The sequence below is a fragment of the Ochotona curzoniae genome, unplaced genomic scaffold, assembly GCF_017591425.1.
Source record: "Ochotona curzoniae isolate NIBS_2020 unplaced genomic scaffold, NIBS_Ocur_1.0 contig_1071, whole genome shotgun sequence".
In the NCBI taxonomy this organism is placed as follows: domain Eukaryota; kingdom Metazoa; phylum Chordata; class Mammalia; order Lagomorpha; family Ochotonidae; genus Ochotona; species Ochotona curzoniae.
This window is the reverse complement of record NW_024464939.1, coordinates 16,728,689-16,752,222: the sequence shown is the minus strand read 5'-3', so window position 1 is coordinate 16,752,222 and position 23,534 is coordinate 16,728,689. Positions and strand designations below refer to the sequence as shown.

Here is a 23,534-nt window from a genome sequence, read left to right as displayed (position 1 = left end):
TTCCCAGGCCATAAGCAGGGAGCTGGATGGAAAGCAGGGCTGCCAGGATTAGAGCCGGTGTCCATATGAGAACTTGGGCAATGAAGGCAAGGACTTAAGCCACTAGGCCTCCGCACCAGGCCTATAGGGATCTGTTCTAGCCCCAGCAGTCCCAAAACTGAACCTGTTACTCAATATAGCTTGCATGAAATCCTCCAGTTCAGATGTATAGCTGTGTGATCCATAAGACCCTTGTCTAAAAGACTTGTGTCAGGGAACAGCAATTTGCATAGGAAAGAAATGTGTGTCCTGAAAGTTTAAGTGGACTCATTTTTGTTGCTATCAACTGGAAAGTGTCTTGCTTTGTTTTCAAAGCTTGAATCACTCATCAAGATTTAGAGAAGAATACATTCTGAATCATTTCCCCTTTCTGCAGGAAGTGCTCAAATATTTTATGCAGAGCCACATGTAAAAAAAAAAAAAAAAGGAAGCAGTTGGAAGGGCTCTCAGAAATCATGTGACAGATCTGATGACTCTGTTCCATCTTCTCTATGTACTCCAAGAGTCTGAAAACTAGCTGGTGATCCTCCGCGCATCTTAACAGTTTGGGAATTAGTGAATCATGTTCAGCTTCATGCTTTTTTCTACGCTGTTCTCTCCTTTAGTTACTGAACCTGAGAACCACCACTGGTTCTGCAACTCCTCTGATACAATTTTTTACTTCAGCTACTGTGGTAAGTAAAACAGCGACATGAATTTATTGCAGCATCTGTTATGTTGAGGGTCAGTTCTGGAAGGAATTTCCTGCTGCTCTTGCTGGGTCCAGGAAATGCCTGTGTGTTTCAGCTGCTGCGGCGAAAAACAATCTCACTGCCGAGTGTGGATGGGCTCCACCCCTCAGAGCTCAGTTTCTAAACTGTGTGCTCTTTTTCTGCCAGTGCTTCTCTTCTTTTACAACCAGCTGCCTCAGCCCCGAGCCCAGCTTCCGCTTCTTTCCAGTTTCACTGCTTCTGAGCAGTGGCCTCAGCCCAAGCCTCCTTGGTTCTACATCCCGAGAGGACAGTGGAGGTCTGGCTGCCTCCTGGGGTTGAGCTCTGCTCCCACTGGGATGTGAGCACCGTAGGGACCATCTTCCTCACTTGGATGTAAGCTGGATTCTGTCCGTTTTGAGCTGTGAGATTATGAACAAAATCCATAGGGTCTTTATTTCCCAACCTTTTCAGTTGCAAAGCGATGGCGATATTGGAGGCTGCGCTAAAAGGGTTGTTGTTGGTAGAAGGTCATGCGGCAATGCTAGTACAGACTGCTTTTAACTCCCTCAGCTTCTTGTTAGCAAATGTGCAAGAGCTCTGGTTCGGTACTTTCCACTGTGTGTCTCAGCATGGGAGGCCTGCCCTTTTTACTCACAAGTAGTTTCAGGAAAATTAAAAAAAAATCCCTTCCCAAAGCACAAGTCCTTTGAGATTCATTTGAGGGGTGGGGAAAGAATCTCTAGCCTAATCATTTGGAGGGAATCTGTAAGTATATTTGGAGTTTTGCAAGAAAGAAACCTACTTAATCATGACATTTTCCAGTTTATTCTGTTATATTCTAGCAAATGCTACCAGAAAGTTACTCCTGGGAGAGTAAGGTAATTGTCTGTTGGAAGAATGAGGTGTGTGCAGAGCAGGCCTTCAGCAGAGCAGTGAAGGAGCCGCCTGGGGCACCTATATCCTTATCAGAGGTCCTGGTTCAAGTCCAAGTTTTGCTTGTGATTCTAGTCTCCTGCTTAGAGTGCCTTGGAAAGCAGTAGATAATGGCTCATATAACTGGGACCCTGACACTCTTGTGGGAGACCTGGGTGGAGCACCTGGCTCTGGGCTTTGGCCTGGCCCTGCCTGGGCTGTTGGCAGGCGTCTTGGGAGGGACCAGCAGATGAGAGATCTTGGTCTCTGTCTTTTCTTTCTATCTGCTTTTTGCATGCACTAAAACACACACACACACACACACACACACCTAAAAATAGTAGAAAAAGGGCACAGCATGGTAGCCTAGTGGCTGAGGTCCTCCCCTTGAATGTGCTGGGAACCCATATGGGTGCTGGTTCTAATCCTGGCAGCTCCACTTCCCATCCAGCTCCCTGCTTGTGGCCTGGGAAAGCAGTCAAGGATGGCCCAAAGCCTTGGGACCCTGCATCCATATGGGAGACCTGGAAGAGGCTCTGGGCTCCTGGCTTTGGATTGGCTCTGCTCTGACTGTTGTGGCCACTTGAGGAGTGAATCATCGGATGGAAGATTTTCCTCTTTGTCTCTCCTCCTCTCTGTATAGCTGCCTTTCCAATAAAAATAAATAAATCTTTAAAAAAAATAGGAGAAAAAAAGGAACATGATTTGTAACCAGTCACGTATGTGAGCTGAATGGGATGTGGGGCAAACTGGCTTAGTTTGCTGCACGTACTGGTAAGCACGGAAACCAGGGGCAGGGGGCAGGCTTAGTAAGGGTTATTGGGAGTCATCCCAACCAGGCTGTAGCTCTTACTGGTTTACATGGCCAAGTGTGTGGTGGGCAGGATTGGGATGGGCTCCAACACCCATTGGTTTGTGTAGAAGACGGGACTGGAGGCAGAACTGACCCAGCAATTGCAACCACCAGCATATGCGTAGGCTGATAGGGATGACAGACTATACTGGTAAGTACACCCAAGGATCTGATCTGGGATCACTTCAGACAAAATTTCTTTGGGGATACTTGAACTGCCGGACTCAGAATCCCAACCATCAAGAGAACAGAAGGTTCCATGGTCTGACCATGAAGTTCTTATGTCAAAGCTGAGCCACCTCAGTGACTCAGATGGAGCAGTGGACAGCATATCTAGGTGCACATGGAGAATATGGCAGTCCATTGGAGCCTGCAGAGGAGACTTGGTACCACAATAGAAGATCAGGACAGACTAAATTGATCAACTACTCCAGCCAAATGCTGGCAGTGAAAATCTGGGCAAGTGGAAACACTAAGGTGGACTATGTCAGCCAGTGGATTCTGGAGGGATTTCAATGTGCTTGGAATGACGAGATCAGTAGTTCAGAACAGTTGAACTAACTTGAGCAGTGCCCTTGGCGCATGCCCCGCATCAGGGACCCTGGGATGGTTGGGAGGGTGTGTATGGCTTCTTCCTTTGTTTCTCCCCTTCTTCCAGATACAGAAAGGAAAAAAGTGAATGTGGAAACAGTGGTCTTACCCACTTTCCTGTAATCCTTGACCCTTTGAGCCATAATTAACCATGTAAAAATCATCAAAATAAAAAAACCCAGCAAAATAATAATAAAAAAGAAGAGTCTCTGGAGGGGCTAGCACAATAGCTCAAGCAGCTAAGACTTCACCTGCAAGTGTGGTACCCCACCTGTTTTCCAGTTTGTGTGCCAGCTGCTCCACTTCCCATCCAGCTCCCTGCTTATGGACTGAGAAAAATAGCAGAGGACGGCCCACAGCCTCAGGAGCCTGCTCTCGCGGGGGAAACCCGGATGAAGCTCCTGGCTCCTGGCTTTGGATAGACTCAGCTTCAGCCATTGCGGCCACTTGGGGAGTGAACTGGTGGATGAAGATTTTTGTCTCTTTCTGTCTCTCCTTCTTTCTGTAAATCTGCCTTTCCAATGAAAATAAATAAATTTTTTTTTTTTAAAAAAAGGAATTTCTGCAGAGGGGTATCCCACACTTCTCTGCCTACTTTTGAGTAGTACAATTCAGTGTTCTCAAGCCTTTCAATTCATTTCTAATTTTTTTTTATTGTTGCTTACACTGTATTATGTAGTACAGTTTTATAGGCGCTGGGGATTCCCCCCACCCCTCCCCATACCCCTCCCCCCATGGTGGATTCCTCCACCTTGCTACATAACCATAGTTCAAGTTCAGTTGAGATTCATTGCTTGCAAACACATGCCTAGCATAAAGTTCAGCGTCTTATTGTCCAGATAAGTTCAGTGGCCTCCTGGGGAGACCTTCTATGGTCTGAAGATAGGTCTAACAGAGTAAAGATCCGGTCGGTTAAAAGCCCCAACAAGGCCTCAGTATCAATATACAACATTATGGAATTAATTGACATAGTAATGGGTAAACAATATGTTAAAAATAATGCAAGTTCCATTCTTCGAAACATCTGGGTTGAGACAGTATCAATGACAGGTTCAAAAAATAACAAACAACCAAACAAAAAATTACAGGTTAAATCAAGGCAAACATGTGGTATCTAATCTTTTGGGATTCACTCATTTCCCTTAGCATTATAGTTTCCAGTTGTGCCCATTTAGCCACAAAGAACTGCATTTTGTTTTTTTTAATAGCTGAGTAGTATTCCATGGAGTAGATGAACCAAAGCTTTCTTATCCAATCTTCTGCTGATGGGCATTTCGGTTGCTTCCATGTTTTTGCAATTACTGATTGTGCTGCAATGAACATAGGGATGCATGTTGGTTTGTCGTAAAACAGGTGTTTTGGATATATTCCTAGGAGTGCTATTGCTGGGTCATATGGCATGCAGATTCCGAGTTGTTTGAGTGTTCTCCAGACTGATTTCCATAAAGGCTGTACCAATTTGCAGCTCCACCAGCAGTGGAGTAGGGTTCCCTTTTCCCCGCATCCTCGCCAGCAAGCGTCGTTGGTGTTCTTGTTTATGTGGGCCAATCTTACTGGTGTTAGGTGGTACCTCATCGATGTTTTAATTTGGATTTCCCTTATTGCTAGGGAGCTGGAACATTTTTTCATATGTTTGTTTGCCATTTGGACTTGTTCCTTTGTGAAATGTTTGCCCATTTCCCTTGCCCATTTCTTGAGTGGCTTGTTTGTTTTGGTTTTTTGGTTGTTTTGAAGTTCTTTGTATATCCTGGAAATTAGCCCCCTATCGCCTATATTGTGTGCAAAGATCTTCTCCCACTCTGTGGGTTGCTTTTTTACTTTGTTGATTGTTTCCCTTGCTGTACAGAAGCTTCTTAGTTTGTTGAGGTCCCATTTGTTTATTCTGTTCTCAACTGCTATTGCTTTTGGTGTCCTTCTTAGAAAGTCGGAACCTACTCCTAGGTCTTGCAGTGTATTTCCTACATTTTCTTGCAAGAGTTTGAAGGTTTCTGGATGTAGGTTTAGGTCTTTTATCCATGTAGATTGGATCTTAGTGTATGGTGATAGATGTGGGTCTATCCTTTTGTTTCTACAGGCTATCAGCCAGTTGTCCCAACAACATTTACTAAAGAGGCCTTCCCACTTGCTTGAGCTATCATTGGTCTTTTTGTCAAAGATTAATTGGCTGTATTTGTGTGGGTTCCCTTTTGGTGCTTCTATTCTACTCCATTGATCTTCCTTTCTGTCTTTGTGCCAGTACCAGGCTGTTTTGATAACCACTGCTCTATAGTATGTCCAGAGGTCCGGGATTGTGATTCCCCCTGCTAACCTCTTATTTTTCAGGATGGTTCTAGCTATTCGTGGTTTTTTGTGTTTCCAGATGAACTTTTGAATCATTGTATCCAGTTCCGTGAAGAATGTTTTGGGCAATTTGATTGGAATTGCGTTGAAAATGTATATTGCTTGTGGTAGTATAGACATTTTAATGATATTGATTTTGCCTATCCAGGAGCACGGGATGTTATTCCATCTTTTGAGGTCTTGTTCAATTTCCTTTTTAAATAGTTTGTAGTTTTCTTCGAATAGGTCTCCTACGCTTTTGGTTAGATTTATTCCCAAATACTTCATACTTCTCTCTGCTATTTTGAATGGTATCCTGTTGGTTAGATCTTCTTCCATCTTGGTGTTATTTGCGTACACTATGGCTGTTGATTTTCGTTCGTTAATTTTGTACCCTGCCACTCTGCCAAACTCTCGTATAAGTTCTAGCAGTTTCTGTATTGAGTCTCCTGGTTTTTCTATGTATAGGATTATGTCATCTGCATATAGTGAAAGCTTGACTTCTTCGTTTCCTATACGTATGCCTTTGATTTCTTTTTCTTGTCTTATGGCCTCTGCAAGTACCTCTAGGACTATGTTGAATAGCAGTGGTGATAACGGGCACCCTTGTCTTGTTCCAGATCTCAGTGGGAAGGGTTCTAGCTTTTCTCCATTCAGTATGATACTGGCGTTGGGTTTTTCATAAATTGCTTTAATTATGTTGTGGATTTTCCCATCTATGCCTACTTTGGCTAGAGTTTTTAGCATGAAGAGGTGTTGGATTTTGTCGAAAGCTTTTTCTGCATCTATTGAAACTATTATGTGGTTCTTGTTTTGCAGTTTTTGGATATGGTTTATAACATTTATGGATTTCCGAATGTTGAACCATCCCTGCATTCCAGGGATGAATCCTACTTGATCCGGATGAATGATCTGTCTGATGATTTTTTGAATTCTATTGGCTAGGATTTTGTTGAGAATTTTAGCATCAATGTTCATCAGAGAGATAGGTCTGTAGTTTTCCTTCTCTGATGGTTCTCTGTCAGGTTTTGGGATTAAGGTGATGTTGGCTTCATAGAATGAGTTTGGGAGGGTTGCTTCCTCCTCTATTGTTTTGAAGAGCTTGTAGAGGATTGGGGTTAGTTCTGTTCGGAATGTTTTGTAGAATTCTGTAGTGAAGCCGTCTGGGCCTGGGCTTTTTTTTGTTGGGAGATCCTTGATGACTGTTTCAATCTCTACCTCGGTTATGGGTTTATTTAATTCTGCAGTTGCCTCCGGACTGAGTTTTGGTAAGTGGTGGGAGTCCAAGAACTTTTCTATTTCTTGGTGGTCCTCAAATTTGTGGGAGTACAGTTCTTTGTAGTAATTTCTAATTATTTTCTTAATGATTGCAGTGTCTGTTGTTATGTTGCCTTTTTCATCTTTAATGCTATTGATTCTCACTTTCTCTTGTTTTTTTTTGGTCAATCGGGCCAGTGGAGTGTCTATTTTGTTTATTTTCTCAAAAAACCAACTTTTTGATTTGTTGATTTTATGTATAGTTTTTTTGATTTCTATTTGGTTTATCTCCTCCCTTGTTTTGATGATTTCTTGTTTCCTATTGTGCGTGGGACTCTTCTGCTGCTGTTTTTCCAGATCCTGGAGGTGTGTGGTTAGTTCCTGTATTTGGCGTCTTTCTTGGGCCTTGACATGCGCTCCGATTGCAATGAATCTACCTCTTAGCACTGCTTTGGCGGTGTCCCACAAGTTTTGGAATGTTGTATCAGAGTTTTCATTGGTTTCCATGAATTTTTTGATCTCATCTTTAATTTCTTCTCTGACCCATTGTTCGTTTAATAGCATATTGTTCAATTTCCAAGAGTGCCTATACTTCCTGGGGAGTTTTGAGTTGTTGATTTCCAGTTTCATCCCATGGTGGTCTGAGAGGGTACATGGTATGATACTAATGTTTTGGAAGTTGTTTAGATTCGCTTTATGTCCTATCATGTGATCGATTCTGGAGAAGGTGCCATGCACCGCTGAGAAGAATGTATAGTCTGTGGCCTTAGGATAAAAAGTTCTATATATGTCTACTAAGTCTAGTTGTTCTATTGTTTGTGTGAGCTCTGTTGTTTCTTTGTTGAGTTTTTGTTTCGTAGACCGGTCCATTGTTGTTAGAGGTGTGTTGAGATCGCCTACAAGAATTGTGCGGGTGTCTATGTCTTCCTTTAAGTCTGTAAGTAATTGCTTTACGTAACTAGGTGCATTAAGATTCGGTGCATAAACATTAATGATGGTGATTGCTTCTTGATGGATCATTCCTTTCACCAGTATAAAATGGCCTTCCCTGTCTCTTTTGATATTAGTTAGAATGAAATCTATTTCGTCTGAAATTAGGATAGCTACCCCAGCTTTTTTTTCTCGTCTGTTGGCGTGAAGTATCTTTTTCCATCCCTTCACTTTCAGTTTCTTTGCATCCTTTCTGGTTAGATGCGTTTCTTGTAGGCAACAGATGGTTGGGTCTTGTTTGATGATCCATTCTGTTAATCTCTGTCTTTTGATTGGTGAATTTAGACCATTTGTGTTGAGAGTTAAAATTGAGAGTTTGCAATTTTGCCCTGCCATGTGATTGTGTTGTGTGTGTGTTGTTGCCTATGTAGTTGTCTTGTTTGTGCAGCTTTTAGTTTGGAGACCTTCTTATTTGCCAGCTTTGTTTGTGATTTGCCTCCTTTTTGTCCGGGACTAGTGCATTTCTAAGGAGACTTTGCAGAGCTGGTTTTGTGTAGACATATTCTTCTAGTTTTTCTTTGCTATTGAAGTATCTGATTTCGTTCTCATATACAAATGAGATCTTTGCTGGGTAGATTATTTTTGGTTGACAGTTGTTTTGTTTCAGGACTTGGAAGATCTTTGTCCATTCTCTCCTTGCTTGTAGGGTCTCTTCGGAGAAGTCAGCAGTGATTCTGATGGGTTTTCCCCTGTATGTGATCTTTTCTCTACTTCGTACTTGTCTCAGGATTCCTTCTTTGTCTTCATTGGAGTAGAACCTGAGCACCGTGTGTCTGGGTGAAGATCTCTTTGGATCATGTCTGTTGGGAGTTCTCTGTCCATCCTGTATGCGGGGTGGATTCGTGTTCCAAGTGTTTTGGAAGTTTTCCTGTATAATTTCATCAAGCACTGCTTGCATCCCAGATTCTCTTTCTACTCCCTCAGGGAGGCCGATGATCCGAATATTCAGTTTTCTAAGGTAATCCTTCATCTCTTGCATCATTTTATTAGTTTTGCTGAGGTTTGTCTCCAGCTGTTTAATTCGCTGGGCACTTTCATTTTGTGTGTCTTCTGTTTCAGAGATCCTTTCCTCTGCCGCATTTATTCTGTTGATGAGGCTTTCAATTTTATTCTCTTGGGCATCCAGTTTGGTTTTGATTTGTTGTATTTCGGTGATTATGCGGTTCTGGTAGTCTTCCAGCTTTGTGTCCACGTCTCTGAGAAATTTTAGCATTATTTTCATCAATTCCTTTGCTGGTAACACGTCCATGTCTTCATCTCGCATCGCTGATATTGATAATGGCTTTTGGCCCATGTTTGGTGGGGTGCTGGCTCTTTCATCTGGAGCACAGCTCTTTCTGGTGGTTTTTCCCATTGCGTTGGTGAATTCTGGTGGGGCAAATGAACCCGTGTGTTGAGGGGCTGTCAGGTGCTTTCCTGTAGAGATTGGAGCCTGCAGGCGTGGTGTTGCCGAGCATGGTAATTTTCAAGGCACCGTTGGTGCGTTCTCAGGGCCCGGGGCTGTAGAGCACCACCTTGGGGGCCCAGTGGATTCCAGGCACACTCTGGGCACCTCTTCTACAGGTGTGACACCCCAGGGCGTGGAGGGATGGAGGCGCTCTCTGGGTGTGCCCCCTGCACGGGAATCCGCAGGACTTAGAAGGTTTTATGTGCTTTCTCCCTGCGTTCTCCGTGTCAGGGACTGCAAGGTTTTTCAGAGCCCACCTGGTGCATCTCCCACACATGGGACTGTGGGTGAGGCACTTTCCAGGCGTGGCTCTTGTGCAGTGAATCCACCACTCGTGGTGTGTGGGTGTTCAGAGCCCCTGCTCCTGTGTGGCTCTCTCACACCGGCCCTTAGCGGAGGAGTGGCCCAGGCGCCCTGTTATAATTTCACGGCAGGTTCACACCGTGTCAGTGTGGTGCAGGAGTTTTCAGAGCTCTCCTGGTGGGTCGCCCACGCTCAGAACTGCGGGGTGGGAGGCGAGGGGTGAGCAGTTCACCCTATGGGAGTGGTACCTGCGTGTCAGGGACACACAGCGCTACACTTCCCAAATCTCAAAGCTCTCCTGACACCTGACACCTGCGCTGTGGAGGCGGCTGCTGCAGGCGGGGCCGCCTAGTCCGCTTGGCGCAGCGACCAGGGTCTTCCTGATGTTATCGCGCTTCCACCAGGCAGGATGTGGAGGACTCCAGATCCTCGCCAGCAGCCTCTGCGCACTGAGATGCACTGGCCCCCTCAGTGTAGGAACATCCGAGGCGCCTTCCTGGGGCCCCCTCAGCCACCAACACCACTGTGCGTAGTTCCCAAGGCACAAACCCAACAGTTTCAGTCTGTCTGCCCCGCGATCTCAGAGGCTGTAACCTCAGCAGGGGTCAAGGAATGCGGAGGCTGCCACGTCAACCCCCCGGCTCACCAAACGTCCGGCCGCTGCAGTCTGCCTCCTCCTCCCGCCAGCGACGAGCCGCCCGATCTCCCCGCCTCCAGGCTGTCCGCGTCTCTCGTCAGGCCGTTTTCAAAAGTGACTCAGCAGGTCTGGAGTGGGATGTCGGTTTCTCTACCTTTGCCCTGCTCCGTTCTCGCTGTTCTTCCGAGTTGTGTGGATCTTTTTGGCTCCACACTGTCCCAGGGAGCCTCACGGACCTCTCCCTGCGATTCCCTGCTGTTCCTCTTTGCTGCTTCTGTGACTTTCTATCCCTCTTTCACTGGACGCTCCCTCACAGCCTTCCTCCTACGTCGGCCATCTTCTCCAGCCCTCCTCTAATTTTTTACAAAGGGAATTTGTCTGCACATTTTCTTTATGGGTATCAGGAGAATCCAGGGTTATCCACTATTTCCTGTTACTGATGTCATTCTTTTGGGGAAATACTTTTAAATATCCTCAATTTTCCTTATTAAATAATTTTGGTACATAAGGTATCTTTTGGGAACTGGTATTCAAAATACTGTACTAATTGAAAATTATGTAGAATAATTTATTGACGTTATCTTTTTTCCATTTAGATAACATGAAAATCCCTTTTTCAATTACTGTGAAGCCCTGTATAACATTGAAGGGAACCGAAGGATTACTATATATTTATTACATTCCAAGTAAGTCCACATTTTTGTAGATGAATTAAAGGCTCAAATTAATGGTAAATAATTGTTTCAGGTATAATTGTGTTAGTCACCTGTTGCTATGTAAAAATCATCATAATCTTAGTGGCTTCACATATCACACATTTGTTGTCTTAGAATCTTTGCGTTTCAGTATGCTGGGTCTGGCTTATCTGTGTCAGCTTTAGGACCTCCCATAAGGCTATAATCAAGGTGTTGGTTAGGATTGGCATCCCTTCTGAAAGTTAAACAGGAAAAGATCTAAGTTCATGCAGTTGTTGGAAATGTTTAGTTTCTGAATCCTGGCTCACGGCCATCCTTCAGTTCCTGTGTGTGGGCCTTTTCAGCAAAGATCTGGCTTCCTCAAGGCCAGCAAGGGAACCAGTGAGATAATAATATGAAGGTCGTGATCTTAAATAACCTAATTATGAAGGAGATACTCTATCACCATTCTTGTATTCTATTGATTAGAAGCAAGTCACTAGGTCAACCCACGTTCATGGCGAAAGGACAACACAAACACATGGGGTAGATGTACATACAACTTGAGATTTCTAACAGTTTCAAAGGTATATATTTTCTAGAGAAAAATATGATGGTAGGATGAAAGCAGATAATGTATTTTATTCCTTTTTCTATGACTGTTCACTTATTACTAGTTCAAAAAAAAAAAAAAAAAAACCTAACAGGGGTTGCAACTAAGTCTGTGCAAATAGAGCTTACATTTTCCTATATCAGTCAGCCAACATCGCTTGTTGAGTATAAGTCATGGCATCTCGGGAAAATTCCAGTTCTAATCATTGTCCCCATCATCTACATCCTAGCTTAGATCTGGAGCTTGCTTTCCTCATAAAATGCTTTCATACTAATTCACTGAAGGAAGCATTTCACCTGGATGTTTGAATCCCCAGATTACAATAAAAATGATAGCTGAGAACTCAGGAAATATAGGCAATGAATAACGTTTTAATTTTCCTGAGTCTAATTATTTAACTTGTCTTTTGATGTTTTGTCTGTACATTCATTTATTCACTTAAAAAAAAAAATACTTCATAGATAGGGCCCGGCATGGTGACCCTGCACCCACATGGGAGACTCAGAACAACCTCCTGGCTTCTGGCTTTAGATCAGCTCAGCTCTGGCCATTGCAGCCATTTGGGGAGTGAATCAGTAGAGAGAAGATCTATCTCTCTGTCTCTGCTTCTCTTTGTAGATCTACTTTTCCAAAAAACCAAACCAAACCAAACCAAACCAAACCAAACCAAACCAAACCAAACCAAACCAAAACAAACAAAAACAAAACAAAACAAGCAAAAAAACACTGTGCAAAAAATTTTTTTAACATGATGCAAAATTGGGGCCCCAGTGCAGTAGCCAGTGGCTAAAATCCTTGCCTTGAACACACTAGGATTCCATATAGGCACTGGCTCTACTCCTGGAAGCCCTGCTTCCCATCCAGCTAACTCCCTGCTGTCCTGGGGGTTAAGGACATACATGCATATAGTATACTTCAACTGTTGTGCTAGGTGCTGTGAATTCATTGATGAAATATTGCCTTGGCCCTGGTGCGATAGCGTAATTGTTAAGGTCCTTGCCTTGAACATGCTGGGATCCCATATGAGCGCTGGTGAGTGCCAGTTCTAATCCCGGCAGCTCCACTTCCCATCCAGCTCCCCGCTTGTGGCCTGGGAAAGCAGTTTAGGATGCCCCAAAGCCTTGGGACCCTGCACCCGTGTGGGAGACCCACAAGAAGTTCCTGACTCCTGGCTTCGGACTGGCGCAGCACCGGCCGTTGTGGCCACTTGGGGTGTGAATCATTGGACAAAAGATCTTCCTCTCTGTTTCTCTCCTCCTCTCTGTACATCTGCCTTTCCAATAAAAATAAATAAATCTTAAGAAAAAAAAAAAGACTTACTCCCTTGATCTTTATGAATCCATCAGTATAAAAGGAGACAAATGTGGAGATAATACAGTACACTGAGTGAAATGACAGCAGTAAGGCTTAGTGGTAACAGCAAAGAATGGTTAACACTGTTACATCTACTTAGCCAATGGTAAAACAAATAACCTAAATTTTGCCTAAGACTTGACATTTTCTATTTCCCTAAGATTTTTTTTCCTAGTTCTCATATGCTTTGCTTTGGATGTTTGATATAAGAAAGATTTGCATGAAAATCTCATTTTCAAGTGCCTCTATTTTTTTTCAATATTATAACTACATTGATTGAGTTCTCATCCACCTTGACTGTAGATTTTTGAAAGTGGTGACAGGTACTAAAATATCGAGCTCGTCTGGTGAATCTTCATCCTCAGTGCATCTTTCCAGGTCCAATAACAAAACAATATTCATCACCTAGGAGTCTGAAGAGTAGACAGCAGGAAGGAATTAGATGGGTTAGCTTTCCTGAGGAAGATGAACGGTACAGGAGAGGGAGCCAGAGAAGCCATGGGAGGGTTCAGATCGGAATGCAGATGTGATATTTTGGAAAAATGACAGGGAAGGAAGGAGAATCAGGCAGGAAGCTCATCAGACCAAATGCGGGCCTGAGACGCCCGAAGCCAGGTAAATGGGAAGCCCCTAGATCACCTCATAGCAGAACCCTAAGATAGCCAGAGACAGCTAGTTCCAGACAGGTGTGCAGGTGTAGCAGCTGCTGGCAGGTGTACCAGCCTTCCAGCAGTTATCTCCTCCTCCTCCTTCTTTTAAATTGTTTTGTTTTTAGAAGATGATTGGGGAAGCCGATCTCCAGAAAGAAGGAGAGACCTCTCATCCACTAGTTCATTCCCCGAATGGCTGCAACAGCTGGAGCTGAGTTGATGCAAAGCCTGCAACATCTCTAGGTCTCCCATGTGGGTGCAAAGTGTCAAGGCTTTGGGCCATCCTCTACTGTTTTCCCAGACCACAAGCAGGGAGCTGGATGGGAAGTGGAGCTGCCGAGACATGAATCGGATCCTGGTGCTTATAAGGAGAGGATTTAGCCACTGAGCCATAGTGTGGGGCCCTCAACATTTTTTTTGGTTGCATTTGTACTAGATTGCAGCAAAATCTGTAATTGTCACTCTTAACTAAAAATAGGTTATGAATGGAAATTATGTATTTTAAGATTTCATATTCTTGTTAGTAAATTATCTGTGTGCTATTAACTAATTGCCCAAAATATATAAATAAATAAAGCAAGTGAACAAGAAAGCAAGCCAGATCAGAGGAATCTTCTGTCAAGGTTGTATCACAAAGTTCCTAGAATTGCTTTGATGGACTCAAAAAACAGTTCTCTTTGTTGCCATGTGGCTCATTTCTCATCTTTTTTATTCTTACACATGTCACATTAATATCCCCTGATTGATACCCGGCAGAAGTGCTACCTCAGTATTACCTGTGCTCATCAGTCTAAAATGATCACAGTTATTCCCAAGGCCAAGGGGCTTCTCAAGATATGAATCATTGAGATATCAGTGCAAGACTTCCTTTCATGGAGTAAATGAAGACTGCAACCTTGCTGTGTTCTTGTGGAAATGGAAGAGATTCTTTGTCTTGTTTGCCAGACTCCACAATGTCTGGTACAGTCTTGTGTCCCCCTGTCTCCACGAAATCTTTGTGATAACAGCTTTTCAATTTTTATACACAGCTCTGGTTTTGGAGAAAGCCTGGCTTAAGTCCATATTGCAGGCCATGAAACCACTATTTGAAACAGACCTCATGGTGATCTGCTTTCCAACACATTAGCCTGAAAATAGAGATGGAGGAGCAAATTAGGAAATTTGATGGTACTTCAGGTCCAGAGTAATAAAGGCCTGCGGCAATGTGGTAGTAATGCAGATGCAAAGGAGGAGGCTGATATAAAGCAGTGTACTGGAAATTCTAGTGCTCATTTGGTAATAAAGATGAAGGAATCACTTTTGGGTCTGCTGGGAAGGAAACTGAGCAGTACTTGAGTAGAGATGGTGTTGTGCCAGATTTTGAGATCCGCAGAAAATCATCGAATCTGAAGTCGGTGCTAACGCTTAAAGGGCAGTTTATTCAGGTTAACCTAGGTCTCCCAGCCACCCCCCACCCCAAGCCCAGCAGGGCTGGGCGGGGGGAGGGGCTGCTGCAGCCTTTTGCAGCAGGAACAGCAAGGCACAAAAAGAGAGCAAGGTTCAACAGCACAGGGTGCTTATACATTTCAGGATAATTCCATATAATTACACAGTCATGATTGGTCAGTTTTAACTGTTAACTTTCAAAAGGAGCAGGTTGGCAGGCTTCTATTGGTGGGTTTGAAGCAAGCAACTTCCAAAAGATACAAACTGATGAGCTATAGGGCGGTGGATCTTATCCAACACCAGGGACCTCCTTCCTGAGGAGTGGTCTGCCTACGTGACTTGCCAGGTTTTCTGTTGGGTGTCACGTAGACTGTCAGGCCTGGAGTTCACACAGCCCCGACCCAAGCAATTAAGGCAGAAATCACAAAAGCAGAAAACATCTAGGTTGTTCAATGGTATTTGAGTATTTGGGACAGGTGTTGAGGACAAAGGTGAAATGTAAAGATTATGCTTTGGGATTTATCACCTTGTATGGTAATTAAAAGCAGGAAAGATGTTTAAGAGCCAAAGTTGAGGAGAATGGTGGATTGAACCAAAAGAGATGCCAATGAAAAGAATGAAACAGAGTTAGAGAGGATGGAGGAAAACCAGAAGAGTGATGGCATGAACTTTAAACAGGGTTTTGAGACTAGAGTTGGCAGTCCTGTCAAACACAGCCAAGTTCAAGTTAAAAATGGCCAAGTCGGGTGAGCATTTGGTGAAGCAGTTAAGATGTCACAAGAGGCACATCCTAGTTCAAGGCACAGCTCTGTTAGTGGTTTTGGCATCCTGCCAGTGCATATCCTCAGAGTCAGATGATGGCTCAAGTACTGCGTCGCTGTTACATGGATGGGAGATCTGAATTGAGTTCTGGGCTCCTGACTTTGGCCTGATCTAACCCTGGTGTTCTAAGTCTTTTAGGGAGACAATCATTGAATGGGAAGATTTCTCTCTGTTTCCATTTCTCTGCTTTTCAAATAAACAAAAACAATTTAATCATCTATTTATTCAATTGAGAGGCAGGGAGCTGGTTCAGAGGCAGAGATGCCAGGATTAAAACCGTTGATCTGATAGTGAATGCTGGCATTGCAGATGGAAGCTTAAACTCACTGTACAAAAATATCCAGTCCTGCAAATTAAAGAATATTATTTTTCAATTTTGGTTATAAAAGTCATGATGAGCCTGTTAAACAAATCTTGTCAATGAGGTAGTGGTTATTTTCATAACATCAAATTTCTTTTATTATAAAAATAATTAGCCAACTAAATAACTTGGAAGAGTTCAGCGAAATGCAATGTTGTTTTTGGAAATTTCTCTGTTAACTGGTAATAGAGATGATGTGAAAAAAAAAAGCCATACATTTTATTTCTCATCAAAGGTTAGTTTTATTCTCCAAGAAATGTTTCATCAACACCAAACATGTTGACATGGGTTCATTATCCTTACTCCCTTTCTTTTCCTTTAAATTTTTTAGCAGAACTGTTACTACAGTTGGAAAGTTTATGTCTTTGTTGATAGTATTCTCAATCAAGTTACACATTTTTCTGTGTTTTATTCGTAACATGTATTTCTTACTGTGGAACATTCTGTTTGATTACAATCCACTAGAGTAGAAATTCTTCGATTATAATCTATTAAACTGGAAATTCCTTGGAATTTAAGTTTTGTCATCTATAGAACCAGGTTAGTAATACCTGCCTTATGGGTATTTGTGATGATGAAATAATTCAAGAAAAGCACAGTGCACGTTTTTAGTTTATAATGATTTTTCTATATAAAAGAGTCTCTTATTGATCAATTAAATTCTTTTCTGTTTAAGGGCAAGACTTGAGCAAATTGTATTTAAATATCTACATAACTGCCAACTCCATGGTTCTGCCAGTGCGTAAACAAGTCCTATGCCAAGGATCTAGTGACGTATATTCTTTTTGCAGAGCTATGAAGGGAGGTAAGCAGTTATTTCATACTAATATTAGAAAAGAAACAAATTATTTGTAAGAAAACTGTGTAAATTAAATGTAGTAAATGTGAAGATTGTTTCCTAACAGCGATTTTTTCATTTCTACTCAAAGCATTGCTTTTAACATTTTTAAAAAAGATTTGTTTTTGATGGAAAGTTAGCTAAAAAGGGAGAAACAGAGAGAGGAAAATCTTCTGTTTGCTGATTGACTCCCCACATGGCTGCAATGGCCCGTGCTGAGCCAATCCGAAGCCAGGAGCTTGGAGACTGCTCTGGGTCTCCCACTTGGATGCAGGGTCCCAAGGTTTTGGGCCTTCCTCAACTGCTTTCCCAGGTTACAAGCAGGGAGCTGGACGGGAAGTAGGGATGCCTGGATTAACCAATGCCCATATGGGATCTTGGTGTGTCCAAGGCAAGATCTTTGGCTGTCAGGCCACAGTGCCAGGCCCACAGCCATAATTTTTTTTTTTTTTAAATTTCTTTATTTTTGACAATCTTTACATGGTTAATTAGGGCACAAAGGTTCAAAGGCGATAGGAAAGTGGGTAAGACTATTATTTCCACATTCTATTTTTTTTTTTTCTGTATCTGGAGTAAAGGGGGAGATAAAGGAAGAAGCCCCACCCAGTCTCCCATCCATCCCAGATCTCTGATGTGGGGCATGCTCCAAGGGTCCTGCTCAAGTGGCTTTGATAATTCAACAGTTCTGAACTACTGCCAATCTCTCCTCTCCAAGCATGATGAAATCTCTCCAGAATCTACTGGCTGACATAGCCCACCTTAGAGTCTCTGTTTGCCCAGATTTTCACTGCCAACACATGGCTAGGGTAGTTGATTGATTTGTTCTGTCCTCTGTTGTGGTACCAGGTATCCTCTGCAGGCTCCAATTGACTGCCATATTCTCCATGTGCACCTAGATATGCTGTCCACTACTTCATCTGAGGAGGCTCAGCTTTAGCATAAGAACTCTATGGTTAGACCATGGAACCTGCACTTCTCTTAATGGTTGGGATTCTGAGTCCGGCAGTTCGATTGGGGAGATACCCAAAGAAACTTTGTCTGAGGTGATCCCAGACCAGATTCTTGTGTGTACTTGCTAGTACAGAACACAGTCCTTTGCCCCTAATCAGCTGGGGGTTGCAATTGCTGGGTTGGTTCTGTTTCTAGTCCTAACTTCCACACCAATGGGTGTTGCAATCCAGCCTGATTCTGCTCAGTACACACTTGGCCCTCACAAAAACCAGTGGGAGCTGCAGCCTAGTCTGGGCAACCCACAATAACCCCCACCATAGGAACCCCCTGCCCTGGTTCCTATGCTTGCCTCTATGTACTGCAGTCTTGTCTGGTTTGTCCCACATCCCATTCAGATCTTCTACATGTCAAAGGGCATTGAAGCCTGGTTCAACGCAACCGGGACCACTCTCCAGCCCAGGCACATGCTGGTGGGCGCCGTTCTGTCCAGCCAGGTTTGCTCCTGTCCTGGTTTTCATGCTCTCCAATGGGAGTGGTAACCCAAGAGGGAGGTGCCTACTATTTCCTTCCTGGGCCCACTCCCAGATCATGCACTGTCCAGGTGGTTCTACTATTTAACTTGAGAGAATTAACCCCCAGTGCCAGATTCTGCTGTCTGATGCTGAGCAAAGTCCAACCAACCCTCACCCACTCTGATTTATGCTTGCACCAATAGGGACCATCAGCCAAGTCTGGCTCTTTCTTGATCTGGCTCACATGAGACCCACAGGTGTTGTAGTCCTGCCTGGTCTGGTCTGCCCCCACCCTGACTCACGCTCTCCAGTCGACGATGTGTTCCAGCAGGGGGTACCTCTACATTCTCCCTACCGGATTTACCCCCTCCCTCCCTGGTTTCTACGTGTGCTGGTTGGGCACTGCAGTCCAGTCTGGCATGGCCTGTCTCGTCTCAGCATTTGCCAATGGGTGCTATAGCTTGGCCCAGCCCAGTGCACCCCCAATTCCAGCTGGTGAGGGTTACAGTCTAGCCCAACCCAGCATGCACCAATCCCAGCTGTAATGTGCACTGGTATGTGTTGCCACCACTCCTGGCCTGACCATCACTGTTCTGGTGCTCTGATTCACCAGTGGGTGATGTGAATTTGTTCAGCCTGATCCTCCCCCAACCTGTGCCAGATGTATGCCAGTGGGTACCTTTCCTTGGACTGGTCTGGGATGCTCCTTATTGTGTTCCTTGCTCTCACCTGCAGGGACTCTGTCCTGCCAGAGGAGTGAGCAACAGAAACTTAACAGAGGAGTATCCTTACTGCCCTGGAGGAGAGAAATGGAAATCAGGGTATACCAGGGTCATCCCCCTTCTGAAGACATGGAAGAATAGTCTGTTGCATGTCTTTCTTTCTTACCTCCTGGGGGCCCTGGATATTTCTGGCATTGTAGATGTCCTTCTTCTTACATCTCTTCACATTGTCTTCCTTCTACTATGTGTGTCTCAAAGTTTCAAATTTCTCCTTTTTGTAAAGACATCATTGTATCAGACTAGGACTGCTGTAATCTCTTCTTTTAAAAGATTTTAAAAAATTTTTGTGAAGGGTAGAGAGAGAGAGTTACTCCCCAGCTAGCCACAATGGCCAGGCTAACATCTATGTGTGTAAATAGTGGCTAAACACTTAGGCTTCTCAGGGTGATTGTAAGGACATTCAGTATGTTGGCTGCCCCTGATATATCTCCTCTACTTTAACATTTTTTTCTCTATTAAACCCATGAAATGTGTAGTATTATCTCTGAATATTTAGTTTTAAATGCACACATCCTTGTTTAACTTGGGATGAGGCATATTTTTGTTTGCTATTGAGAGCAGTGGGTTTTAAAATTTTAACATTTTTGGGGGATGAGATTTAGGCAGGTATGGAAGGCTTTGGGACATGGAAAAAGCCATAGAAGAATAGTATCCGGGGATACAATTCATCATTTCTCTGTAATTTTGCTTGATAATACCTCTGATGATACTATGTGTCGTCTCTAAGTTACTTTAAAAATCACTTAATGATGATCAGTGACATTTTGTATTTTGTTTGCAGAGACTTTGAATACAACAGTACCATTTTCCTTCAAGGGAATACGATTTCTTAAGGTATTGTTCAACACTTATTTTATACTCTCCTAACCTTTCACAGTAACAGATGTGTTAAGAATGTGAAAAAAAGAAACACCACTTCACAACTTTTAAAATAGTATTTCAAGATCAAGATGTTTTGGGATTTTTTTCACTGTTACTGGTATTAGGTTTTTTGGTATTTATTTTTCATATAGAATATGGAAAAATTACACAAAAATAGCTCTTTTTCATCTTTATTATCTTTTAACATACTTAGTCAAAAGCAATACAAGTGTGGATTAATTATTCCGTTGAATGGTCTTCCCATGAAAGACCAGGCAACCAGTGTCTGTAAGTCAGTAACCCTATGTAGTTGCTACATATTAGATATATAAAATGCTATAAAATTTCTTAGAACAAAAATCACATAAATTATAGACTTATTTTTGTTAAGTGTTTTTCTTGGGAATTTAAGCTGGACATTTTCATCTTCATAAAATAAATATTGCCTCAATAAATAATATTGCTATAATTCTAAGTATTTCTGTTGTGTACCTCGCAATGAAAATTTACACATGTCATTTTTGATAGCTGTTTCAAAATAAATTTTAATTGGGCCCAGCGCGATGGCGCAGTGATTGAGGTCCTCACCTTGCACGCCCGGGATCCCATATGGGCGCCGGTTCTAATCCCGGCGGCCCCACTTCCCTTCCAGCTCCCTGCCTGTGGCCCAGGAAAGCAGTCGAGGACGGCCCAAGGATTTGGGACCCTGCACCTGCATGGGAGACCTGGAAGAGGCTCCTGGCTTCGGATTGGCTCAGCTCCAGCCGTTGTGGCTGCCTGGGGAGTGAACCATCTTCCTCTCTGTCTCTCCTCTCTGTATATCTGCCTTTCCAATAAAAATAAAATAAATCTTAAAAAATTTTTAATTGTACGTACTACTTTGTTGTTACAAATGATATCTAATATTTAACCACCTCATAAGCTATATTTTTTTTCAAAAAAGATGTACTTATTTTTATTGGAAAGGCAGATCTATAGAGAGAAGGAGAGACAGGAAAAATTTCTGTCTGCTAATTGACTCCCCAAGTGGTCACAGTGGCTGGAGCTGAGCCAATTCAAAGTGAGGAGCCAGGAGCTTCCTCTGGGTCTCCCACATGGGTGCAAGGTCCCAAGGCTTTGGGCTCTCCTCGACTGCTTTCACAGGCCACAAGCAGGGGGATTGATGGGAAATGAAGCAGCCGGAGTTGGAACTGGTGTCCATATGGGATCCTGGCACATGCAAGACAAGGATTTAGCCACTGAGCACTGAGCCATTGCTCTGGGCCTGTAAATTGTTTCTAAAGGATTTATTTTATTTGAAAGGCAGAGTCAAAACGAGAGAGAGAAAGAGAGATCTTTCATCCACTGCTTTACTCGTTAAATGGACACCATTATTTGGCCTGGGCTGGCTGGGCCAAAACCAGGAACTAGGAGCTTCACCTAGATTTCGCCTTTGTGTGCAGGGTCCCAAGTACTGGTTCCATCTTCTTCTACTTTCCCAGGCACATTAGCTGATCAGAAGTATTAGATCAGAAGTGCAGCATCTGGGAGTTTAATTGTTGCCCATATGGAATACCCATGCTGCAGGCAGTAGCCTAACCCGTTATGCCACAATGCTGGCCCCACAAGCTAAGTTTAAAAAAAAGTATATAAAAATCATTATCCTATAATCAGAAAATAAATGTCTCTATGCTTACTGAGTTTAAAGGTATGCACAATTTTGTCTTATTGGAAAATTAAGAAATTGATGCTCATTTAAAATGAATTTCTGATAGTATTCTTACAGAGGCTAAATATTACTATCTAATATTTTGTATTGCTTTAATTTCCTTTTCCTTGTTTCAGGGACAATACAGATGTGTTATAGAAGGCATAGCTGGGAGTGCTGAAGAAATGATCTTTTGTTTGAATTTTACCATCATACACCGTCCACATATCAACTAGAATAAATGGGTCATACTTTTGCTTTTCAAAGGTGGCAATGTCTTAAAAGTTCCTGCGATTCACTTTTTTTCAGGTGAGGTTGTATATGAAGGCATAGGAAGGTCTGCACGAAGTAATTTAGTGGTGCGTCCCACGACCCACTCAGGGAAGTACCAGGGTCAGATGGTAGAGGAAAGGGGGGAGATAGATATGGGCCAGACCCTCTACTCTGTTTTCCATGGGAATAAACAGGCAAGGCAGGGGTAGCACCTGGGGTGGAGGAACTGTCCCTAGATGGAGAGTGGCTCAGCATGTGGAAGCCCCAGAGAGGAGGTGGCAGGGGATGTGGGCTCTGCGTTGGTGGGTCTGACTGTAAAGGGTGTGCTCCCTTTACAGTCAACCAACACTGGTAGGGTCAGTCCCTTCAGGGTCAGTTGGAATCTGCATGTTAGAGCATCAGAATACAAAAAAGAAAAACTGTGGCTAACACAGTTCTTCATTTGGTGATTTTCTTTGCAGAAATAGCTATATTAGACCATTTTTCATTGATATATGTAAGAACATGACTTGAGGCTAGGTATGTGGTCAAGAAAAAAGGTTTATTTAGCTTACAGCTTTGGAAGCTGAGTCCAAGGTCAGACAGCCCTATCTACGGGGCCTCTGGAAAGGACTCCTCCCTCTGGCTGTGACAATGTTGTCTTGGGGACAAGGAGAGATAATATGGCGGGACAGGGAGCCAGAAGAAGGGACAGAGCCTGACTTGCTCTTTTATAACAACCCACCTCTCCTAGGAACTAATTGGGATTCCAAGAAAACTCTACTAACACCATCCGAGGACGGTTCCCTTTTAGGAACCTAATCATCTTGCAGGAGGTCTCTTCTCTTAGAACCTACACCGCCTCCTAACATAGCACCCTGTGGCCCCAAGCTCCTAGCGTGTGAACCTGTGGGAGACACACTGTGACCACGGTCGAGCCACAACTGCAGTGCAGTCTCTTAGTCCCTGTTGTGGTCAGCTTCCCTGGGCTGTTCTGCTATTTTCTGACCTGTCTTCTCGTACCTGTTGGAATGCACCTTCACAAAGGCAGTCTCAGCAATAAAGCATTTTCAAAGTACTGGTCTGGTCATGTCATGGTGACATAAATGAAACAGAACAAAATAAAGCAAAAAAGAAACAAAGAAACCCCTTCCAGTCGCTTCCAAGCCTTCTTGTGATAAGTTGGTATCTTCAGAAGTGCTGGTTAACATGCCCTTTCCCTTCGCTTGTTCTCCAGATTCTAGAACATGCAATCCCCGCTCGGACTGCAGACCTACTGCCTGTGGTCCCCTTTGCCTCTGCTCCACTCCTCTGTTCTCCCCCACCTTCTACCTCCGTACTGGGTTTTGATATAGCAATTTTTAAAAAATTCATGTATTTTTAAACAATATTTATCTGTTTAAAAGATGGGGGGAGAGAGAGAGAGAGAAAGAGAAAAAGAGAGAGAGAGATCTTCCATTTGCTGGCTCACTACCCAAATGCCCAGTGGGACTTGAACTTGTACTCCAATACAGAATGTCAGCATTGCTAGTGGTGGCTTATGGTGTGTGTTAGGGCTGGGCTGGGCTGGGCTGCAGCACATGAGGTTTGCATACAACGTGGAGCTAGACACAGAACTGACCAGGCAGCTACAATCACCGGTGTGAGTAGTCTTATGTAGAAGACAGACTGAACTGCACCCTGTTCTGGCTGGCACATGCAAGAATCAGGTCT

The 23,534-nt window shown here is 43.4% G+C and overlaps 1 protein-coding gene across 2 annotated transcripts; it reads left to right on the top strand.

Annotated features, from left to right (window-relative positions):
- Positions 1-470: 470 nt before the first annotated feature.
- On the top strand, positions 471-22,899 carry LY96 (lymphocyte antigen 96). 2 transcript variants are annotated; one of them, XM_040994209.1, is made up of 5 exons: positions 471-713; positions 10,637-10,726; positions 16,615-16,743; positions 19,803-19,855; positions 21,707-22,635. In XM_040994209.1, the coding sequence occupies exons 1-5, from the start codon at positions 602-604 to the stop codon at positions 21,803-21,805; spliced, it is 483 nt and encodes a 160-aa protein (XP_040850143.1). In that variant the 5' UTR covers positions 471-601; the 3' UTR covers positions 21,806-22,635. The 2 variants fall into 2 exon arrangements, with proteins under 2 accessions (XP_040850143.1, XP_040850153.1); XM_040994219.1 differs by lacking the exon at positions 10,637-10,726 and having other exon boundaries at positions 473-713; positions 21,707-22,899.
- Positions 22,900-23,534: the final 635 nt, after the last annotated feature.